The 21,210-nt window shown below is 42.1% G+C and overlaps 1 protein-coding gene across 2 annotated transcripts in view; it reads left to right on the top strand.

The window, feature by feature from the left end:
• Positions 1-21,210, top strand: part of fstl4 (follistatin-like 4) — a 139,550-nt gene that overhangs the window by 51,063 nt on the left and 67,277 nt on the right. For both annotated transcript variants that reach the window (XM_036524446.1, XM_036524444.1), the window contains exon 4: positions 4,050-4,298. In XM_036524446.1, coding sequence (XP_036380339.1) covers positions 4,050-4,298 — 249 coding nt within the window. The remainder of the gene's footprint in view (positions 1-4,049; positions 4,299-21,210) is intronic.

The following is a 21,210-nucleotide window of genomic DNA, read 5'->3' as shown; positions in this document are numbered from 1 at the left end:
GCTCCCAAGGCTCATCGATGTGCGAGGGCAACGAAAGCTATCCCGTCTGGTCCGAACCGACAGAAGGTCTACTGTGGCACAAGTCACAGAAAATTTTAATGATGGTTACGGAAGGAATGTGTCACAACAAACAGTGCATCGCACCCTGCTGCGTATGGGGCTGCGTAGCCGCAGATTGGTCAGAGTGCCCACGATAGCCTCTGTCCACCGTCGAAAGCGCCTACAATGGGCACGCGAGCGTCAGAACTGGATGAGCTGGATGAACTCCGATGAGTCCCATTTTCTTTTAGATCGTGTGGATGACGGTGTATGTGTGCGCCGTTTACCTGGGGAGCTGATGGCACCAGGATGCACTGTGGGAAAATGACAAGCTGGTGGAGGGAGTGTGATGCTCTGAGCAATATTCTGCAGGGAAACCCTGGGTCCGCCCATTCATGTGGACGTCAATTTGACGTATGCCACCTACCTAAACATCGTTGCTGACCAGGTACACCCCTTCATGGCAATGGTATTCCCTGATGGCAGTGGCCTCTTTCAGCGGGATAATGCGCCCTGCCACACTGCACACATTGTTTGGGAATGGTTTCAGGAACATGACGATGTGTTCAAGGTGTTGCCCTGGCCTCCATTTTCCAGATCTCAATCCAATTGAGCATCTGTGGGATGTGCTGGACCTACAAGTCCAATCCACGGCAGCGCCACCTCGCAGCTTACAGGACTTGAAGGATCTGCTGCTAATGTTTTGGTGCCAGATACCACAGGACACCTTCAGGGGTCTTATAGAGTCCATGCCTTGGCGGGTCGGCACTGTTTTGGCAGCACACGGAGGACCAACAGCATATTAGGCAGGTGGTCACAATGTTTTGACTCATTGGTGTATGTATATGTGTGTGTGTGTATATATATATATATATATATATATATATATATATATATATATATATATATATATATATATATATATATATACATATACACATACATAGATACACACACATCTAGTTGTAATGTCACTACTTAAGATCTATCTTGATGTAGGCTTATGTTGTAGGCTTATGACATGTTTTGGTCAGCCATACAAAAATAGTATTGATATGAAATTTGATATTTGACAAAAATAAAGCAAATAATACACACCTGCTACTGTAAAGCTGCTGTGATGCCTGGGAGATGAGCGTCAAAACATTTCCTCCTTAACACTTCCTGAATTCTGGGCCAGAACCAATCAAAACTCACTGCCCCCCTCTTCCTAATAATAAATCACCAATGTTGGTCTCACCTGTCAAAGAGTCAAGCACCCCTTGGGAAGCCAGTGCTACACAGGTAATTTGTTGTGATCGTCAGGTGGATCACTTCTCTGATTAAATCCCAGCAGCCTCTGTTCCACGCTATGCCGAACGCATCCTAATGGGGCAGTTCCACCTCCAAATCGGACCTTCTGGGCTCAGCCCGATTGATATTCAGACACGGCGAAGCTGTCAAATGTCATTTGGCAGATTTTGTCACAGAGATGGCGCCTGACGCGATTTATCCGAGGGTAATTAGGTTCAGCTGTTCCAAAGTGAGTAAAATAACCTGTGAGCTGAGTCGACGCGGAGGACTTTTATTTTGTTACTGTACGTGTTTGTTGAATCCGCATTTGATGGAACCTCCCTGAGGTGACCCCTGACGTCCGCACCATCCCTGCAAAATGTCAGAATCCGAGGAGGATCTGACCAGAACAAACAAGCATGTGTTAGAGGCTGGATCGAGGCTTTTCCCCCCGGTGTTTTTGTAAGCCAAGCATCCCCAAACAACACAGCTCTCAGACTTTCTCCGTAATTAGAGCTGTCTGGCTGTGTCCCTCAGTCTTACTGGGAGAAAATCAGCCTCGTTGCTTCCTCAGTGGCTTAAGATGAAAAGTTTGTTTTGATAGCTTTTTAAATGTTAAACACATTTAATCAGCTTCACAATGTCGCCGCAGGTATAAATATGGAAATAAACTTTCTTCCAAATACAGAATGTGTCCTTAAGCATCTTGCCTCAAGAGTCTATTGACATACTAGTTGATTAGATAAAAAAACAACAAAAAAGACTGTTTTCTCTGTGGCATTGAAATGCGCATACATTATACTGACGTGACATGTCCAAAGGAAACAAAATGACAAGATTTGCGAAGATGACTAGACACTGGATTATACAATTAGTAAAGGCAATGCTGTTCCATCAGACATATTGGGAAAATGCCCAATCAAAGTTGTGATTTCATTTTTTTTAGCTTGCCTCTGGGAAAAGATTAAGAAGAATATTTTTTTTCATACGCTTAAAGAAAACAAAAGCCATTCAATGTGAGCCAGGATTTTGGACCCACAGCCTTCATTATGTTGCTCTCTATGAAATAACCCAATGAGACACTTTACTTAATATTATAAGAGGATATAAGAGTCAAAACAAAGAGAGCAACAAAGGGCCCCTAGTCCTGCGTTTTACACTGCATGATCACTCAGAAGGTCAGCTCTGGCCCTTCAAAGCTGGATTTTAGCATGAGCTAAACCCTGGGAGCACTTCAACAAAAGATCAACGTTGGGATGGGGCGGGAAACAAAAGCCATGAGATTCGCAGCTGGCCGGCCCGCTTTTGGGAGAAGGCTTTCGGTGAACTTGTAAGAAGCATGTATTGCCATTGTACAGCAGCTTAAATAGAGAGGATTATGAAAGTGCTCTTTGGCTTCTTAAGCAGACAACAATTGGAGCCAACACGGCTTGTGGGAGCGCAAGGAGGGGCTTATGTGTCAGCTTGTGTGAGAGGCGAAGGCGAACTTATAATCAAAACAAAAAAAAAGGAATGGCAGTGTCTGGAAAAATTGGGAATCTTAAAGAGGGCTGTGCTGTTTTCTTTTTTTTTTTTTGTACCCTGATCTTCCATATTAATCAATCCAAAACAGAGGAGAGAGGGGGAAACGGGGGCCCGCGCCGGACTCGGCTAAGTATTTAATCTTCCGTGCTTGGAGAATACAAAGGATCCGGTAATCGTCTCTGACCTTGATACCGACAACAAGGTCACCGGGGAGCCGGGGTATTTGCATTTCCCGCTGATGATTTGCAGAGACAAGCAGAACAATTAGTAAACTGGAGGAAAAGGCATCGGCCGTCCCCCTCAGAGGGATTGTAGCCGCTCCCTTCCTATTTGACACCTTGCACTTCATTATGACGGAACAACTTGATTCCGCCGCGCCGGGGGGTCAGTCTTCTGGGCTTTTTCACATAGTTCGCAGTTCAGGTTTATCCTCTCAGTAGTCACGCTATTTTTTTTTTTTGTGTGTGTGCCTTCGCACTTTGTAAGCGGAGCCAAAAGTAAAAAAAAAAGAAGGAAAGTTGACTCTGGGTTTCATCTCACACTTTCACCAGTTTGAGGTTTAGCCTCCTTCCAATACCCCCGCAGAGCCTGTAAACCTGAACCCGTGCCCCCCTGCCTCCTCTGCCTTCAGATCCAAGCTCAGATCCCACCATGCTCTGCTCCTCCCCCAGCTCCTGGGTCTAGCAAGATCAATCCAAGGTGGAGCGACTGCAGAACTCAGCAGCTTTTTTTATCGTTTTAGATGCAAACAGATGAAATCGGCAGGTGGGATGGTCTCCATGGTGAGAGCCCTGGACTGACAGGTGCCCGGGATGCCAGGGTGGTGGGTGATGGGCAGGGGTGTTCCCAGGGTTACCTTTTCGTCTTCCTTTTTCCGCCCAAGGAAATGGGTTAATGAGAATACCTGGAGACAACGCAGAGAGATCTTGCAGAGAGGGTTTTTTTCTGTTTTCATTTGATTTTGTGATGAAATAAGTCCAACTCCTCAGGTATTTCCTCAGTTCTCCTGACTAATTTGTATTCTTCATATCAAAATGTGTTTGTGTTTTTTAAATAAAAAAAGAAAAGAAAACAAACAGACATCACACACATTTGCTTTCTTTTTCATGTCATTCCTCATTGACGGTTGCTTTTCACGATTTAGTTGCACAGTTTCCAAAAACATGGATTTGACCTTCGCTACATATGCAGTACATATGTTTTTTTTTTTTCAGTTCACCTTGGTGCGGACAGTACCCGTGCTGGCTGCAGAAGGAGGTTCTGCGGCAGGGGGCGCCAGTGTGTGGTCTCGGACGAGACGGGGCAGACGAACTGCGTGTGCCAGGAGAAGTGCCGGCCCACCTTCGTGCCCGTGTGCGGCTCCGATGGCCGGTTCTACGAGAACCACTGCGAGGTGTACCGCACCTCCTGCCTGCAGAAGAAGAGGATCTATGTGGTGCACAGCAAGGACTGCTTCTTCAAAGGTAAGGAGCGATCACTGAAACACTTTTCGACGACTGAGGCTCACAAATGAAACTGTGATCCTTGGAGAGTCGCTGGTGCTGTGTTCCTTTTTAGATACATCTAAGTTCCTTACAGTATTTACAAAATGTCCTCTTTACTTTGAAACCCTCAAAGTCCCCAACCTCTTGAGGCAAGAAAAACATCAAAGGCATTACAGAATACTGTATGTTATACTGATGTTTCAGCTATTTAAATTAAACTGGTTTTATGGACCCATAAATAGTGGTACCCCACCTTGAGTAAATAGTGGCACACCACCTAATTCAGGGTTACCACTATTTACTCAAGAAACTTAACATGCATTGTTTCAGTAATGGTCCAGCTATGTAACATGTGTAACCCCTGAATTCAATCATCATTTGATTTGCATAACAGGTACTCCTACCCTAGGTGACTTGCCCCTACATTCAATCCGCTTTTGTCCTTAGCACTCTACTGTGACTTTGAATTAATCTGGGTCTAAGTCACCCTGAATAAGGGGTCTGCTATGCGGATAAATAAAAATATAAATATGCCCGGGTTCATTTATATTTTCGAGTAGTTACGTCTGAATAATATTTAAGTAGGAAATCTGAGAGGGTCAGGTCAGAGGTCATGCTGATGCCATATGCAATGTCCCTGGGTGCGATTTGGATTTCAACATAAATTGTCTAAACTCAGGTCATATCATCAAAGGTGCACTCTGACCCATTTGAGGGTAATGATTGGAATAACCTTTACACAGGTGATTAAAACAAAACAAAAAAAAAAACATGATGTGTAGACAGTTGGGACCCCCCCCCCCCCCCCCCCCAGTCCCTCTCCCCCCCATACATTTATTTCAGTGTTTACCAGTGATGAATGATATGAATCAGCTTAGCCTTTTTGCAGTTATAAATAGAAGCAAATCACATTGTTTACAGAAGTGTCATGCAAACCAGACCAGAGATTACTCTAGAGGTGCTTATGCATGAGCGATGAACACCAAGAAGCCCTCTCAGTCATTTCAAATTACAGGGAAAGAGAACCCAACAGACTCTGCCATGCATGTTTAATCCAAATTAGGCAGGTGTTCAATTGCCATATTATGCATTATTGCAATTTCACTGCGAGGCATAAAAAGGCTGAATTCCTTCAAATGAGAGGCATTTTCCAAAATGTCAGTGCAGATTTATTTATTTATCTTTCACTGAAAGAAAAATGGCACCTACTCCGAGGGAATGAGTGTCAAAAGCCTATGCATTTCAAACACAAGGAATTTGCATGCATGGTATGCTTTTATCAAATCATCTTACACACTAGCATAAAGATATTCTACTACTTTCATAACTCCAGTATGTGTACAGTATACATACACTGAAACATATACAGTAACTTTTGCATTTTTCTTCTTTTTTTATTTCTACTGTATTTCAACATGAACAAAGAGGCTATTGTACACTACTAGGTGTGATATCCTCTCATAGCTGATGAGATAATGACATAATAATCACATTTTTGGGGGGGAGGAGGGGAGATTACTAAAACGGTCTTGTTTTTTTTTCCCCTCCAATTCGTAATCATTACTTTCCAGTGGGCTTTTTGATATTAACGGACAAACGATAACATTGTAAAAACCTCTCCTTTTCATTATTTGCATATCAAAGTGATTCTCAAAGCAGAAACTGAACAGAAAAAAATCCCCTCTGCTCACCTGTGGGGGTTAGGCATGCTGAAATGTCAAGAGCACTTCATGTAATCCTGTCACTGTTGATGTTGTTGTCCATTTCAGCAGGGGCATGTTGATGATGGCAGTTTTGCCACACGGCAAATGATTATTAATTACACTTAAATGCATGCCTATCTCTTTCAAAGTCCAATCTAATGTAGATGTGTTTGCTTAGAATAATAGCTTCTTTAGCTTGGAGAATCAGAGAAAGAGCTATTAATGTAAGGAGCAATCCCTATTGTTTTGAACTAGGATAACAATTGTGATGTCATCATTGAGAAGACTCAGGGAAACTTTTGCACTTCCACATTGTGGCATCATTTAATCATTTTAAATGGCTTTGATTGCTATGTTCTCATCAATTTACCCTGAGCTACAGCAACACTCTTGGCTAGTACCGCAACAGTGATGATTCTGTCTTTACTTGTTTGGAATATCATCTTATATCATTCATCATATCATTCGTTGCAGTGTATCTTTTAAATTGATGAACGTATTTGACATGGACAGCTTATCATTTTCAAGAAGAAAATGACATTTCCAGCACCATCCCTCAAAGTAGTAAATATAGCAACCATTTTCAGAAGACACCATAATGTCTCACCGACCCAAATGAATCTGAATAATATGGTGCAAACTGAACACATTATGTATCCAGGCAAGATATGATCATTGAGCTGAGCAAAACCAAGCAGGTATCTGAGGTGAACATGGCTCAAATGTGGCATGCATTTCATGCATTGCTATACCGCTATTATACAGCAGTTAGTGTATGGTGTCCATAGCACACATGCAAGATCATGTCTCGCAAGCCCAGAAATGCTCTGTGGTTCGTGCATAAGGCCGACTGACGTGAGAACATCTTCACGCTCTGTGAATATTACCGGAAGCACTTAATGAATGTATGCAGGTTTCTGCAGCCTGTGGAACTGAGAGCTGACTCCAAATGGCGATGGCTTGTAAAAGGCATGTGTCAGACACTGTGAGCCGTCGCATGTGAAGATTCATTAGAATTGTCATCTCTTAATAGAAAACTACAAAATACACTTGTCAGACTGAAAAGGTTAATGTTGCATATCTGAATCGTGTTCTAGCTAGTTTAATATTAATTAAGCTTCAACACTTGAATGATGGAAAAATGCATAATTTCCTATCAGTTGCTTAATTTGTAACATTTACCAGAAGTCATACTGCTGTTTTCCATTTCATACAAAAATATGCATATGAATGAAAATAGTGTAAAATAATTTGTGTTTCTTTTGATGTGAGCTTTCCACGTTGATTACATATTTTCTAGTCTTTTTATTTCAAAGTAATTGAGTGCCCTTTGTATTACAATGCCTGTATTTTATGCCTGTTATTTTGTATGCCTGCTATTTTGGAAAGAGGCTGTTACCTGAAAAGGTAATTCATGCAGAAATAATTGCATTGTGAATTTAGCATCTGCAATTGCATGAGGGTGGAGTGGGAAGAAGGTTACACTTAAAGGCCCATCTGCTAATCGCTGTTTACAGAACAGACACAAAAACCAGTGGTTTCATAATTTTAAGCAGAACATAACATTTACAAAGAAAACAAGTATATATACAGATATATTGCAACGGCTGTGTCATTTTGTTTTGGTAGAAACATGGGTTTTCATCTCCGCCTCGAGAAATCACCTCTCAATCAGTAATGAATGGCCCACCGACAACAGTAAAAACAAAATGACTGCGCGTGTTTTGCAGGTTGAACTTTGTTCAGTGAGATTTTCTAAGCTTGGCAGTGCAGGCGAAACTACTCACCTCCAGTACTTTAAAAACCTGCCCCCAGATTGCTGGATGAGGCAGAGTTCAAAGAGTTCAGGGCCACTGATCCCCTCCTTTCTATCGTCACTGTGGTGTTTTACAGAAGTGTCTTCATAAGCCAATAGCAGGCGACAACAGTGGCCTGCTGTCAGCGCGTCTAACGTAAACCTCTGGCTGTTGGCTCAAGGTGCATCGATGGGGGATTTATGTGTTGAACCCACTCAAAAAGCTAAATGCTCCCTGTGCCATTTTCTTTTACCCCATAAGCATGCTTCAACACACACTTCACACAACCGCACTCCCGTACGGATACGCAAACACTACCAATTTATCTTCAAGGCTTTACATAGCTATACAACCTCTCCTGAACCAGACCTGAGTGTTGTGAAACCGTGTGCATAAATGTCAGCGAACGTCACCCAACACCCTTTGCAGAATTACGCAGTTGCTTTTTGGTGTCAGAGAGCCCCGCTCTGTTTTAATAAGAGAACTTTTCTGTCTTCTCAGAGTTATAATGAAAGAGTAAGCAGACCCCCGGCCAGCTGCTCGGCTCGACCTCTTGTTTGATTAACTCGGAGTTAGCCGAAACGTTGCAAAGCAGCACGACTGGCCTGTTTGCGTCGCCTCTTTCATCTAATCCGTGCGCGGAGCACAGCAAAGCGCGGGCCCACTCTGGTGAAGCGCACGGCACAGCAGGGGGTCCGGGAAGGGAGAGGCTGACCGCCTGCTCCGAGCCGGCTCGCCGCGCCGATCCGGGACCCTCCAGCTGAGGGCCGTGGCATCGCCTGACACAGAAGTGCTTTAATCACCGGGGGTCGCATTGAGCACAGATGGGGGGCACGTGTTCAGTTTTTGGGGGGGGAGTCCATCGTGACTCTCTTTCTGCTAATGATCACTCGCGTCACATATCAGACAAATTAGCTGGACTAGACAGATACAAACCTTTTCATCCTTTGCGTGTGGGAGCGCAGCCTGTTTTGGTTACAGCGCTGGCCATCAGACTTGCTTGTCATTGTGGGCCTCGCATATGCTCAACCCTGGCCAGTGTTGCTCTGGAGACTGGTGTTGCATGCTGCAATCAGACCTTTTTGTGGAGTGTTTGATCTGGTCACTTTGTAACTGTTGAAATCAGTGCTGCTCTTATTTATCGGTGTTTGAATTCAGTCACCACTCCATTCATTGTGGAGTGTTTGAGTGTGAGATCCTTATTTTGAGATCCTCCTCCTCCTCCTCCTTCTCATCATCATCATCATCATCAGCATATGATCTTTCATTTTGCTTGAGAATAAACAGTTGAAGTAAACCTCCAGGTTGTGAATCAGCTTTGGAGTGGTCTGCACCATGCTCTCTGTCTGGAGTTCTCTTGGTTTCACTGCAGTATGAGTTAGAGGGAGCATTGAAAAGCTGCAGCTATGGATTCAGCACCATTTCCAGTACCAGTGTTTCATGGAATTAACTTTTAATTTATGGAGAGAAAGTACATTACCTGTTTTTATCAACTGTACAGTATATTGCAACAAACTGATCATGACACTCTAATTGCACAGTATTCTAGTAGTCTTGCTACAGGATAAAAGCTACAACTACAAACTGACAAGGAGGCTTGGTAAAATCAGATTATTCTAATGTTGTTTCAGTAACCCGATTACAATGAAAAACTTTCTTGTGCTTTTGTACTCAATTCAGGGAAGGCATTTTTTCCACAGACATCTGGATTGATTTCCCATGTACTTTGAAATATGGGAAATCAATACTAGAAATGAGCAACTTCCCCATAGGCCCTTCTTATGTTTTCTTAGTTTTCATTTTATTGCTGTACATGACTACTGGATTGTTTTGAGGAGCCATTGTGCACATCAAATGATAATTTAGGATAAAGTACTGATGCTGCACATTGAGGCCCTGTGTGTCCCTGTAGGATCACAAATATTCAGTAGCACTCCCTGATCTCTACTGATTCTTTAAAAAACTATGAAATCTCTGCACTGACAAATTTAACCATTGTTCTTTTAACAAAATATGAGGGTTATCCAGAAAGTAATCTCCCTGACTTTTTTTTTTTTAAAAAATGAACTGAAGTTCACACTGACAGTGAAAATGAACCTGTACAATAAGCGGATATATTGTTTACATGTGCATTTCTGTGTGTGAAGTTAAACCTTACAGCTTCAGAAGTTTCATCATTTTCCTTTGAAAACAAATATTTAAATGAATGTGAGGAACTACTTTCAGGGTGCCCCTGGAATAAATGTCGGGTTCGATTTAAGTTCTGAAAGCACAAGAATGGGTGATAATTTAAAAGGCATATTAGGATGGCAGCAATATCCCTTCAAACCATCTGATCCTGCCTGGTTCACATGAAGGCTTACTTTTTAAGTGTGCCTTCAGAGGCTGTGCTGAAATATGCTGTGACTCTGTGGAGTGTGTGCTTTGTTTTTTTTTTATGTTATTAACGAGTCACCAAAATGTCACCGCACCTCTTCTGATATACCCTAAAATATATTTAGTCCTGATTCCCTGTAATCACATGTTCACCCTCATTAAGTTAATTCTTCCCCATAGATTCATTATATTAAAGTATTTGCTGTTTGAAATGGATGCCCTGTCCTAGATATAAATGTCCTCTGTTCCCCCATTAGTCCCTGGCCTCATAAACATCGTTCTTACTCGCTTTTAGGTTTTTTTTTTTTTGTGCTTGCTACGGTGTCATGTATTTTCAAGGATACTGATCTGAAGTGGCTTGCCTTTGCCTGTCCCCCTCCCAGTCCTCCCATTGTGTTAGACACACGGCCCCATGATGGAGCACACGCCTGCTGCATTTTGTCAGATGGTCACCAGTCAACTGCTATGGGGCAGCAAGAGAGGACGGATCAGCTGGAGATTATTCCGATGCACGAATCAAAAGCCGGCCGTATGCGTTGGTTTTCCTCTCCGTTTCACAACCTGAGATCCTTTCCCGCGCTCAGCCCCAAGACCACTAACACGCAAGTGGACTTATTCTGCCTTTCTGGAAAATTACCCCGTCGTCTCTCCACACCAAAGACCTGCAATCTAGGCCTTTCCTTGGAGATAGCCCCCCCCCTGCCTCTCTTGCTCTTTATTCATGCCATCGGTGGAAAACAAAATAATCCCTTTTGAAAGAAGACAAATATTTTTTCAGGGCTAAAAGGCATTAGCTCATATTCACCATGCTTGTCAAAACAGCCCTGTTTGCCTTTTCAGCCCAGGCTCCAGTCAAGCTGCTGTTTACCCTCTTTGAGTCATGCGCTACCATATGGAGTGTGTAACTATCCTTGATATTCATTTCCCTGATAGAATGCTTATTCCCCGTTTCAAGGAGGCTGTTTACCAGATTCACAGGCGCTCTTCACAAAACTAATTTGCTGCATCTTTATAAATGAAAATGGTAGGATTCAATCATGTAGCAACTTTTAAATTGGACTATACAGTAAAGTATAAATGTCAAGGTAGGTAAGACATTTTAACCATTATAGTCACTATAATTAGAGAGTTTACAGAAGTGTAGTTTTTTTTTTCTTTCACTCATGCTGTTAAAATCATTGCCATGTAAATTACACTTCATCATGGCACGGTGCACTTTTGAAAGATAAATATGTGCCCCTTCTCTGCTGTAAACCTATGGTGGTCTGACTCCTGTAGGATTCATGGCGGGTTTATTTACACACAACAGGTGTTTCTCCGTGATTCTGATGCTTGAAACCTTGTGCATTGCTTTTATAGCTGTCCAAGCAGAACTTTTAAAAGCTTTTGGCAAAAGCGGAAGGAAGGAGAAAGGGGGGGGGGGGGACAGGGGGGTTGGGGGGAGAATGGTGGGTTCCAAGTGACAAATGAATTCATTTGGCCCATCCCGTTCATTTCCCTCATCTGTTTAATGGTCACGTAAAACATATGGCCAGTGGAACTGCTGGGCGCAACTTTGAAAACTTTGCTTATTAAATATATCACATTCCTGTCAGGCCTCCCATTTAATTACAGGCTGAGAGGTGGGTAAAAAAAAATAAATAAAATAAAAAAATTAACATATTAGAACGCAGTTGTGTTTTAGACTGCAATCTGGTAATGGAGTTGCAGCCTGCCAGCATTTTGGTAACAGTCGCTTCTTTTATCAAGGCAGAAATGCCTCTCGCGCACCTGCTGAGATGTAGCCGAGGATTTCAGGAGCTCTGCTGAGCTTCCCTGCACATTTTCTGGCCTGTGTGAAATTGGTTCAGAGCTTTAGTAGAATGTAAAACTGGGGGTGTGGTGGCGGGGGGGGGGGGGGGGTTGGGGCGAAGATTACCTACAGGCAGAGTTACCGGAGGTGAAACTTATACGAAATCGCCCCGCTGCATTTATTCAACACAGAAATATGGTGAACGTCTTAGAAATACCCTGAGGCTGTGGTTTAGCTGTAAGCAGATAGTATGCATTGAGATAACAAGAGAAGGCACAGACCAAAAGGTCTCACCCTCACATGGAGATGAGTAGACAGCCTTTGCTACCACAATTTAGAAGGTATAGTACAACACAATGCCCAATAATATAGAAATACCCCTTTACCGATTATGAATAAATGCAAAAATATCCAATATTGTAGTTATTGTTTTGTAATGTTATCTTTATGCGAAATGCTTCTGAACACAGTGTCGGAATTTGATAGCAATCCTTTGAACTATGTTGAGGTTTTAAACAGCACTCACAGTCAGTTTATCTTGACACTTCCAATGCATTAGCATGTGAAACTTTGTTCACTGTTTGCAAGACTGTTACTGATTTTCAGATATTGAACATTGGTGCTGGTTTGTAATTCTTGGTTGTAGTCCAGTCTGTACTTAAAATAATATCTCCCTCTGGGAACTACTGTATGTAGATGCAGTGTACCTACTGTGGACATAGTTATATAGGACTTAAAATTATTAAACCTATTTGTGCATTGTTTAATTCCACTTTTTAAAGAAAACCACACCACAACGTATGTACCTGGTTGTTAATACTGTCGGTACAGAAGTACGTATTCAGACACAGTGTCAATATCCAGGTATTAGGGCCACTTAATTTATTATGGGAACTTTAACAATATCCTATCAGTAATTAAATAACTCCACCAATTTCTGTTCTCACAATATCCAGATATAAGATGGTCCATGCACCAAAGCTCACTTTCTCACCAGAAAGAGTCATCAGTTGAATTATGATGCTTAACTACATTGTGATACTGATTAGAAAATCTGACAAATTTTTAACTTTTACACTATCAGTAACACATTTTCAAATATTACCACATAACCATCACACCTTTGTCAAAAGGTGTTTGAAACAGCGAAAATAATCACCTTATATAATCAGAACTTACTGTTGTTGAGGTGAGGATTCACAGAACATGACTGTGCCCTGACCAGTCACCTTAGTAACATTACTGCGCCCTAACCAATTTCCTTGACTGATTTACACCATTCAAACACTGCACCCCACTGACTCATTGCCGTTGAAGCCCTTTATTACCTCATAGTCCTACACAGAATGTCATGGCAGGTGACACTTTGAATTAGATGCCGCGGCTCTGATAAAACTCTGCGAATTGCGAAAGTTCAGTCGTTTCACGACCCAGCTCTCCGCTGCGCCACATTCTTGACCTTGCATAGTCAGGCTCTGCTCCCGAGCCCTGTGGAGGGTGGACTGTCAGCATGGATATCTCCAGGCTGCCACTCTGCACAAGCAGAGAGCAACAGATAGAAAAAAATAAATAGTGAGCAATTTCTTCACACAAAAAAAGCTGGATAAAAATTCAGTTGAGTCAAATACTCACTCATGAGATGTTAATTCTACATAAATGTCTGCGTGTTTAAATATACTTGCACATACGGCATACAGTAGCTACATCATAAATATTCAGTACTGTGTCATGCTGCAGGATGTTTCAGGAATGAGAGGATACAGAGAACAGCAAGACGCAAATAGTGTTTATTCATAGGGTGAGGGAGACAGCTAACACACGCACATGATAAATAAAATATAGAAAATAAATAACTCTTCTTCAGCTTCCCCTCATGGGTTCACCAAATGGAAAAAAACTAACATAAGGAAGATAAAACAACAAAATGCAACAAAATCGTCCAATGGGGAAAAATTGGTTGTTTCGTTTTCAGACTTTTTTTTTTAACTTTGGCTGACTCTTCTCCTCCTCTCTCTCCACAGCCTCCCTCTCATCCCCAGTGTTATAAATGCACTGGAGGACAGTGTACAAAGATGGAACTGAACATACAATTCTAGTTTATTTGGTTTTTTAAAAAAATAGGCAAGCTTGAGAAATTGCCTACATGTTGAAAATGTCAAGTTCATCCTGACCTGAATGACTGGGAAGGGAAGATGACTTTGTTTGGAGATCCATTAAAAGATATGTGAATATGAACATAAATCAGTTGGTTATAAAACAATTATTGCTGTTGTTTTTATAGTTTCATCATAAACTGAACAGTGGTAAAACAAAACAGGGACTGTCTGTATATATACACATATATCATACATCAAACTCCACACTGAACTATACAAGAGGACTATCCCTTGTAAAATCTGTGAAGATCTTGTTAGAATGCTGAGCTAACAACAGGAGAAATTTATGAATTGAAGAGTTTGTGAGGTTCAAACTGTAGCACTCACCCTGCTGGGATAATCGTGATGAAGTCTTACTTATAGGTAACGTGTAGGTGGAGTGGGCAGTCAGTGTGAGCACATTTCTTCCTTTAGTGTGAAAAGAACGAAACAAGCACCCCTCCATTTGTGGTGGTTTTATTTCCTCCTGTATTAATTAAACAACAGCAGTAACAACAAATCAAATTCAAATGTCAAAAACAAGTCAAGCTCTGTCATGGTTAGCACTGTTTCCTTCACCTGAGTCTGTGCTTGCAATACTGACCATCATGACTCACAGCTTTCAGAACTGGGGTGATGTTGTGTTGCAGCTGTGGCCTGAGATAATCCACTGGAAATGCAATCGTGCCATACCAGCTTGGCTAACTTTGGCTCCGGCTTGTGCTAGCCTGTCTCCAGCTCAACAGTGAAAAGGAAAGTAAAAAATGTATAATAATTAAGCCTCACTGAACAACAATTGCATCATCTTTATTTGAAATTGTACATCATATTTTCAATTGGTGAACTACTTAGTTATTTAAACCCAATAATGATGTCTTGTGTTTTTGTACATTTTTCATACATGGTACATACATTGTTTGTTTTTTCCAAAGTTCAGCCTTTAGTCTCGTTTCAGTTAAAGCCTTCAATTTATCAGAATCCTGTTGACAGTAAACAGCTGGTCTTGCTACGAGCTGCCTGTGGGCACTTGTCTTGTATCTGTCTGAATTTAATGTGTGCTTATTATAGCCAACTACTGTATCAAATATGGGAACTGTACGATATAACAAGCATAAGGCACTTTCTGTGTTCACCTTGTGTCATTTCATTCATTTCAGTCATTTCACATGACATTGACAACGATATTTGCTAATTAAATCTCAGATCTATACAGAATATAGTCAACTAATTAGGATATGCAAGTAAGAAGATATTTGGTGGGTAATTACTGTGTGTTTGGAAAAAAAAAACATTTTATTTGCTGTCAGGTTTTAGTCAATGTTTTTTTTTTATCAGTTCAAAATGGCCACAGCTGTCTCTATTTTTTGACAGACAACAACTACAAAGTTAATGCCTGCTACTCAATGACTAGCTGTAGTAAAGTACATTATATTTTAAAAATAATGTGCATGTTTGTTAAATTGGCAACATTGTGAACAATAAAACCACAAGACAAATATCATTGTTTCTTTATATCACCTATATAGTCTGCAGTTAAATTTAGCTGAAAGAGAAACAGCTTTGATATAACTTTCTCATTTAATGAATTCCCAAGATTTTTTTCAAGCACTGAACTTGTGTTGCAGCTCCCCTGTAACTGCTCCTATTCTCTCAGATTTCCCCAGTCTAGGAAAAGGCTGGCCACAGCAGCATGTAAGCAGGGAATGGGCCTATGGGCCTGTATTTTAAGATTCTCCATTGGGAGAAAGCACATTCTTTTGTATTTTTTTCCACTGCAATTGGGATTTGCAAGAAAAATTAGCACTAATATCTCCTGACACCACGCCCTTTGCTCTCATTAGGGAGGCCAGCCTTTCATTTGCTGGAGGAGTGTTGCAGCGCGCTGGAATATATGCCAGGGTATATACTGAAACTCTCCTAAATGTAATTCTAGGCCCCTCACGAGGAGAGCAGCCTTAGGGACTTACCAATGCATTTTATAGTTTTTTTTCCTTGTGTGATTTCCTCGGAGACATGCATAGGGTATGAAACATTGATGACCCTCTTATTTATCACTTTACAGCACGGGTTTGTTGATGTCTGTTCATTTCTCCCCCCTGTGCTTTTAAATTACATTTTTACAGGTGTGATTGTGATTGAGGCTCATCATTGATTCAGTTGGTTACACAATACAAATGACTAATTGCTCAGATTGCTGAGAGGTAGGGGTAAATTCTTTATGGCCTGACGGAGCCATGGGTTGTTAACATACAAATGAAGAAAATGCGGGAGGAAACCGTCAAAACCGCCGTAGCTGTTGTGGGAGAAGCAACATATGTCAAAGTCAAACAAATGGGCCGCTCAGAAACCACCGAAATACAAAAACGTCAGCTACTGTGTTTGAGAAAGTGCTGGAACGCTGCCACATCTATTGACCTATTGTTAAACACATCTGAGGAGGGGATTAATAATCTAAGACTGTTTTCCAGCATTTTCTTTCATTCCACTCTGACACTCTTTTGTTGGCGCTGAGTTTTGAGCCGGATAATTATCTCGACCACTTCATCTGTAATTCTTATTTTTAGAGGGAAGAAAATGTCAGTTAATTTGGCAATAAATTAAAACAGTTCCCCATTTTTGAACTGCACGATTGAATAGAATGATATGCTGCAGGTCCACCTCTCCCTTTATGACTGATGAATGTGCCTGTGAGACACACTGTTCATTTAAGACCTTAAATTATAGCTTTGGATAAAAAGTTCCTTATTGCTCATACACTACACTTCCACAGTCTGCTCCAGAAAGGCTTTGTTAGAAACACAAGGCTGAGAGTCATTAGTATTCTGATCAGTGTGTCAGTCATGCTAAATTTGCCTCCTCTGCAAACATACAACTGTGTTCCAAATTGTGTAAAACCCATCATACAATGCGGTACATCGTATGACAGCAATTTCAGAGCGGAGGTCATTTGTAAGGTAACCACTTACGGAAATATTTTAGCTTTGATAATTGCTTTAGAAGGAAAAAAAAAAAAAAGAAACCTTCAGTTGAAGCAAACGCTACGGAACGCTGCACTGGCTGTTGGGTAGGAGGCACAATGACATGAGATGCACACTCCCTTATTAAACCCAGAGAGGACGAGAAGACGAGAGCAGCTCCACTCCTGGCTCCCTTTATAGCAAGCGCAGAAGAACTGGACCGGCGAATCCCGGGGCTAGTGTTTCTGAGACGTTTCTTGCCATGTCCCCGGAGCCGGAGCTTCCTCTCTCTCTCTCCTCCTCAGGGTCTAACCTTTCCCACCCACTCTGTGCGAAGAGCAAACCTTGACTCAATGTACCAACCTGAATTGCTGTCCCCAAGGTACACCCCCAAACCATTCTCCAACAGGCCTGCGATAATCTGTATAACACAGTGAGTGACACACACAGTGAATTTGTGGAAGGAACCACTGCAAGTTAAGAAGAAGAAGCGGTTAAGAACCTATTACCTGACTGTTACTGTAGTACGTTCTATGGGTATGCGAGCAAGTAGTAAGGACACGATTCGGACGTACTCCGCCGCCGTCTTACCTGTCCTTCGACCCGCATGTTTACAGATGACGTATACCCACATGCGTGAAAATTTAACTTATGTTATACAGCATTAGCTAAGCTACCTAACAAGTGTAAATACACATAAATTTACCTCAGCTTGTAGTTCACAAAAGCGAGTTAGTTTAGGCTCCTCATACTAGAAGGTAATACACAAATTACCTTTACTTTTGATTAGATAACCTATTTTGCAATGGCTGAAATGTTTAAACTGTTCCTGATACTTACATTTGTACTTTGCCAGAGACACCCCTTGGATGCCGCAACAGCCGGCTTTGCTTTGGTCCGCCATCTGCTTTCTCTTTTTCCCGGGGAATTCTTCTTTGGTTATTCGGGCTCCAGCTGACTTATGGGATAGCATAGTGTAGTATGTTTGCACACTTCAATATTTCAACAGATGTAGCAGGTCATCTGGGTACCGTTCGGCTACTATTAAATGCCTGCTTAATGTTTGGACACCCTACGGATTGTGACGTACTGCTTTTTGTGTACTATATAGTAAGGCATTATGAGTATTCGGATGCAGCCATGGTTTTGACTCGCCCATCGTTTTCAGGAGTCTGAATGTAAAACATCATCAGTGAAATAAACAAGATCTCCTCTTCTCCGATGTAATCCACGGAAGAGTGACTGCACATTGACTGAAGAGTTAATTAGGCTAACAGGTGCACAGCACTGAAACAAGATTAATGTTTTAAGAGGGCGCAATTTGATTGAGAGACACCATCAATAAGTGCACAGAGTCAGTCCTTAGATCTCTGTGATTTAATTTAAAGACACACAAGGATCAACAATGTTAATTACAGATTTACAAGCAGGTAGGGCATCAGAAATAAATGTCAACAGCTGGCAAGTCTAATTTATAAGCGATTTTGAATCACTCCATAGCACATTATTTCATTACCGTGGTGCTCTTGGTATAAATGATCAGTTTAAAGCAATTCACATCACATTACTAAGTAATATATTTTATGAGCCTCGTGAGAGATCACAGAAGATAGATATGACTTGAGATGGATGTGGGGGTATAAAAAAGGAAGCTCTCTCTTCAGGAACACCTGTGCCTCTTCTCAAATGCAACGTGCGTCCCATGCAGAAGGACAGAAAAAAGGCCCAAACCCCCAGCATCCCCTCTCAACCGCATTAACACTCACACACAATACCTAATGAGACTCCTCCGCAGACGTTTATGGACATACTTAATCAAACAGCAGGAATTGCGCAGTGCATCGAATTATATTGGTGTTAAATTCCAATTAAGCTCCAAGCCTGGACAAACTCGTTTTCCAGACCAATTACTTCTGAAAGGGATGAGACTGTAACCTTTAAACAACCTTTCTCTGTACAAATACTGATTCATGCAATTTAATCCTCAGTTTACAGATCTGTTCTGTCTTGTGAGCGTGGTAACCTGTATGGGTATGGGTATGCGTAACCCTGTATGGTAACCCTGTATGGAATGGTTAACCTGTTCTCCAGTCGATGGAAAGGAGAAATGGTGGTTTGCCATCTAACAGTCAGAAATGGTGCTGGTACGCTTCCATCAGGCAGTGAGCATAGGCTTAGGGGGTGGATGATTCTAAGGAGGTGATGATGTCAGAATAGTTTGTCTGCTCATCAAAACCAACCTGTTGGCAACACAGTAAGAAGGTGTTGGGTTAGCCTATGGAAACCACACATGCTTGATTTTAGCAGTGAGAGGGGTCTGCTTAATGTACTGTCATTACATTACTGTGATCCACCTAAAGGTGTGGAGGCTGTATTCATCTGGACAGTGACTGGACTTCCCAGGAATATAGAGCAGTATAGAAGTGAGGTTGAAATATATTTCAAGTTGTCTGAAAGCCATTATGTATCCAAAAATGAAACCCAAGAAAAGCGTTTGGTTAGATGTGCTGAAGATATATGGCCCTCACTGCATTATTAAATGCTCAATGCATCGGGCCAAACACTTAGATTTGAATTGTTTCCAAGAACTACTCAAGCTACCCTGTGACTCCATGCATCAACGCAGCTAGAGGGGCCCACAAGCTCAGCTAGTTAAAGCAGAGCTAAAGTCTGGGAGGAACCCGTGACCTTTGACCCCTGTGGCACCTCATGGAGGGTGCATCCTTCAAGACGAGCCCTGCAGGTGCAAGCATGATCACTGCTGACAAGGGGGGGGGGGGGGGGGGGTTGTGGTTAGTTAAGGGTCCGAAGATGTGCGGTGTGATGATTTCCTGTGATGTGCTGACGGCTCGTACGGGTTTATGCAGCGGAGGTGTGAGGTTATTTTCACTTGTGGCTCCTCACAGCTGTGGCGGCCGCTGTTGTCTCTGTGCAGTGTGATATGTGTGTGCGTGCATCGCAGCGCCAGGTGTGGCACCGCCTCTCACATCAGCTCATTTAAACTAGAAAAATACTGGTCTTTTTCTAAGCAGACACAGACAACTGGTGCATCTCACATATCTCATCTTTCTATATTCATATTTTCATCCCTCTTTAAATGGCTGTAACACCTGTGTATTTGCACTGTAATTACACAGGTATAACTGTGTACCTACATAGTAACTGCTGTGCACAATACATGCATGAAAGAGTTGTTACCCAAGTGTAATTACACAAGCCACAAACAGGTTTGGCAACGTAAGCACTATGTTGTATGTCATGCTGTGTAGTATGTACTATGTGTCTGTGCACAGTAGTTACACTGTAGTGACTTAGGGGACTACGTCACTGTGTGTGTGTCCATACACATAGTGACATAGTAAATAAATGAATAAAAGGGTAAATATAAATAACCCTGTAAATAAACAGGTATTAAGCCCACTTGATGTGAAGTGGGACCCATATTTGTACAGCAGTGCCTCACCGGGAGTTAAACTGTGACCCCTGGTCAAGGTCAGGTGCTCTGTCCACTATCCCCCCAGACTGCTGCTAGCAGACGTTATGCACACCCAGGGAAATGATGAGCACGGTGACTTAGAGCAGGCTTCAACAAACACAGTTTACACTTTCCCTCTGTAAGCAGGGAATATGTGTGAGGAGAATGTGCGAGACTGAAATCGTGACCCGCGCGTTATTTTTGGCACCGTAAGCAGCTGTGTCACAGGCAGTGCTTCTGCGGCGTATCGCGGGGAGGGCCCTGATGTGTCCCCCAGTCGAGACAGACAGACATAAAAAAAAAAAAAAAAAAACTAAGCAAAAAAGATCAGGTGGAAACAGAAAGTTTGGTGTTTGAAATGGTGTCGCGGTGTGCATGTCAATGATGCCTTTCGATGCTGTGGGGTGCTCGGGAAAGCGGCTTCTTTCGAAGCATCACAAAGAGCGGATGGGTTAGGGGCAGTACAATCCAGAGGAGTATGTGGGCGCATTGAGCGCTTTGCGGCAGAGTGCGATTTAAAAAGTGAACAATTTCACCTGTATGCTCAGTTGCGAGGGGACATCTTATCACCTGCGCCCTGCCTCCCAAGTTACAGATAGCTGGATTCAGAGAGGCGATCATTATGCCATGTGTTAAAGCTCACGCATATCTTATAAT

The sequence above is a fragment of the Megalops cyprinoides genome, chromosome 3 (genome assembly GCF_013368585.1).
Source record: "Megalops cyprinoides isolate fMegCyp1 chromosome 3, fMegCyp1.pri, whole genome shotgun sequence".
NCBI lineage: Eukaryota > Metazoa > Chordata > Actinopteri > Elopiformes > Megalopidae > Megalops > Megalops cyprinoides.
This window is presented reverse-complemented; position numbering and strand designations above follow the sequence as displayed.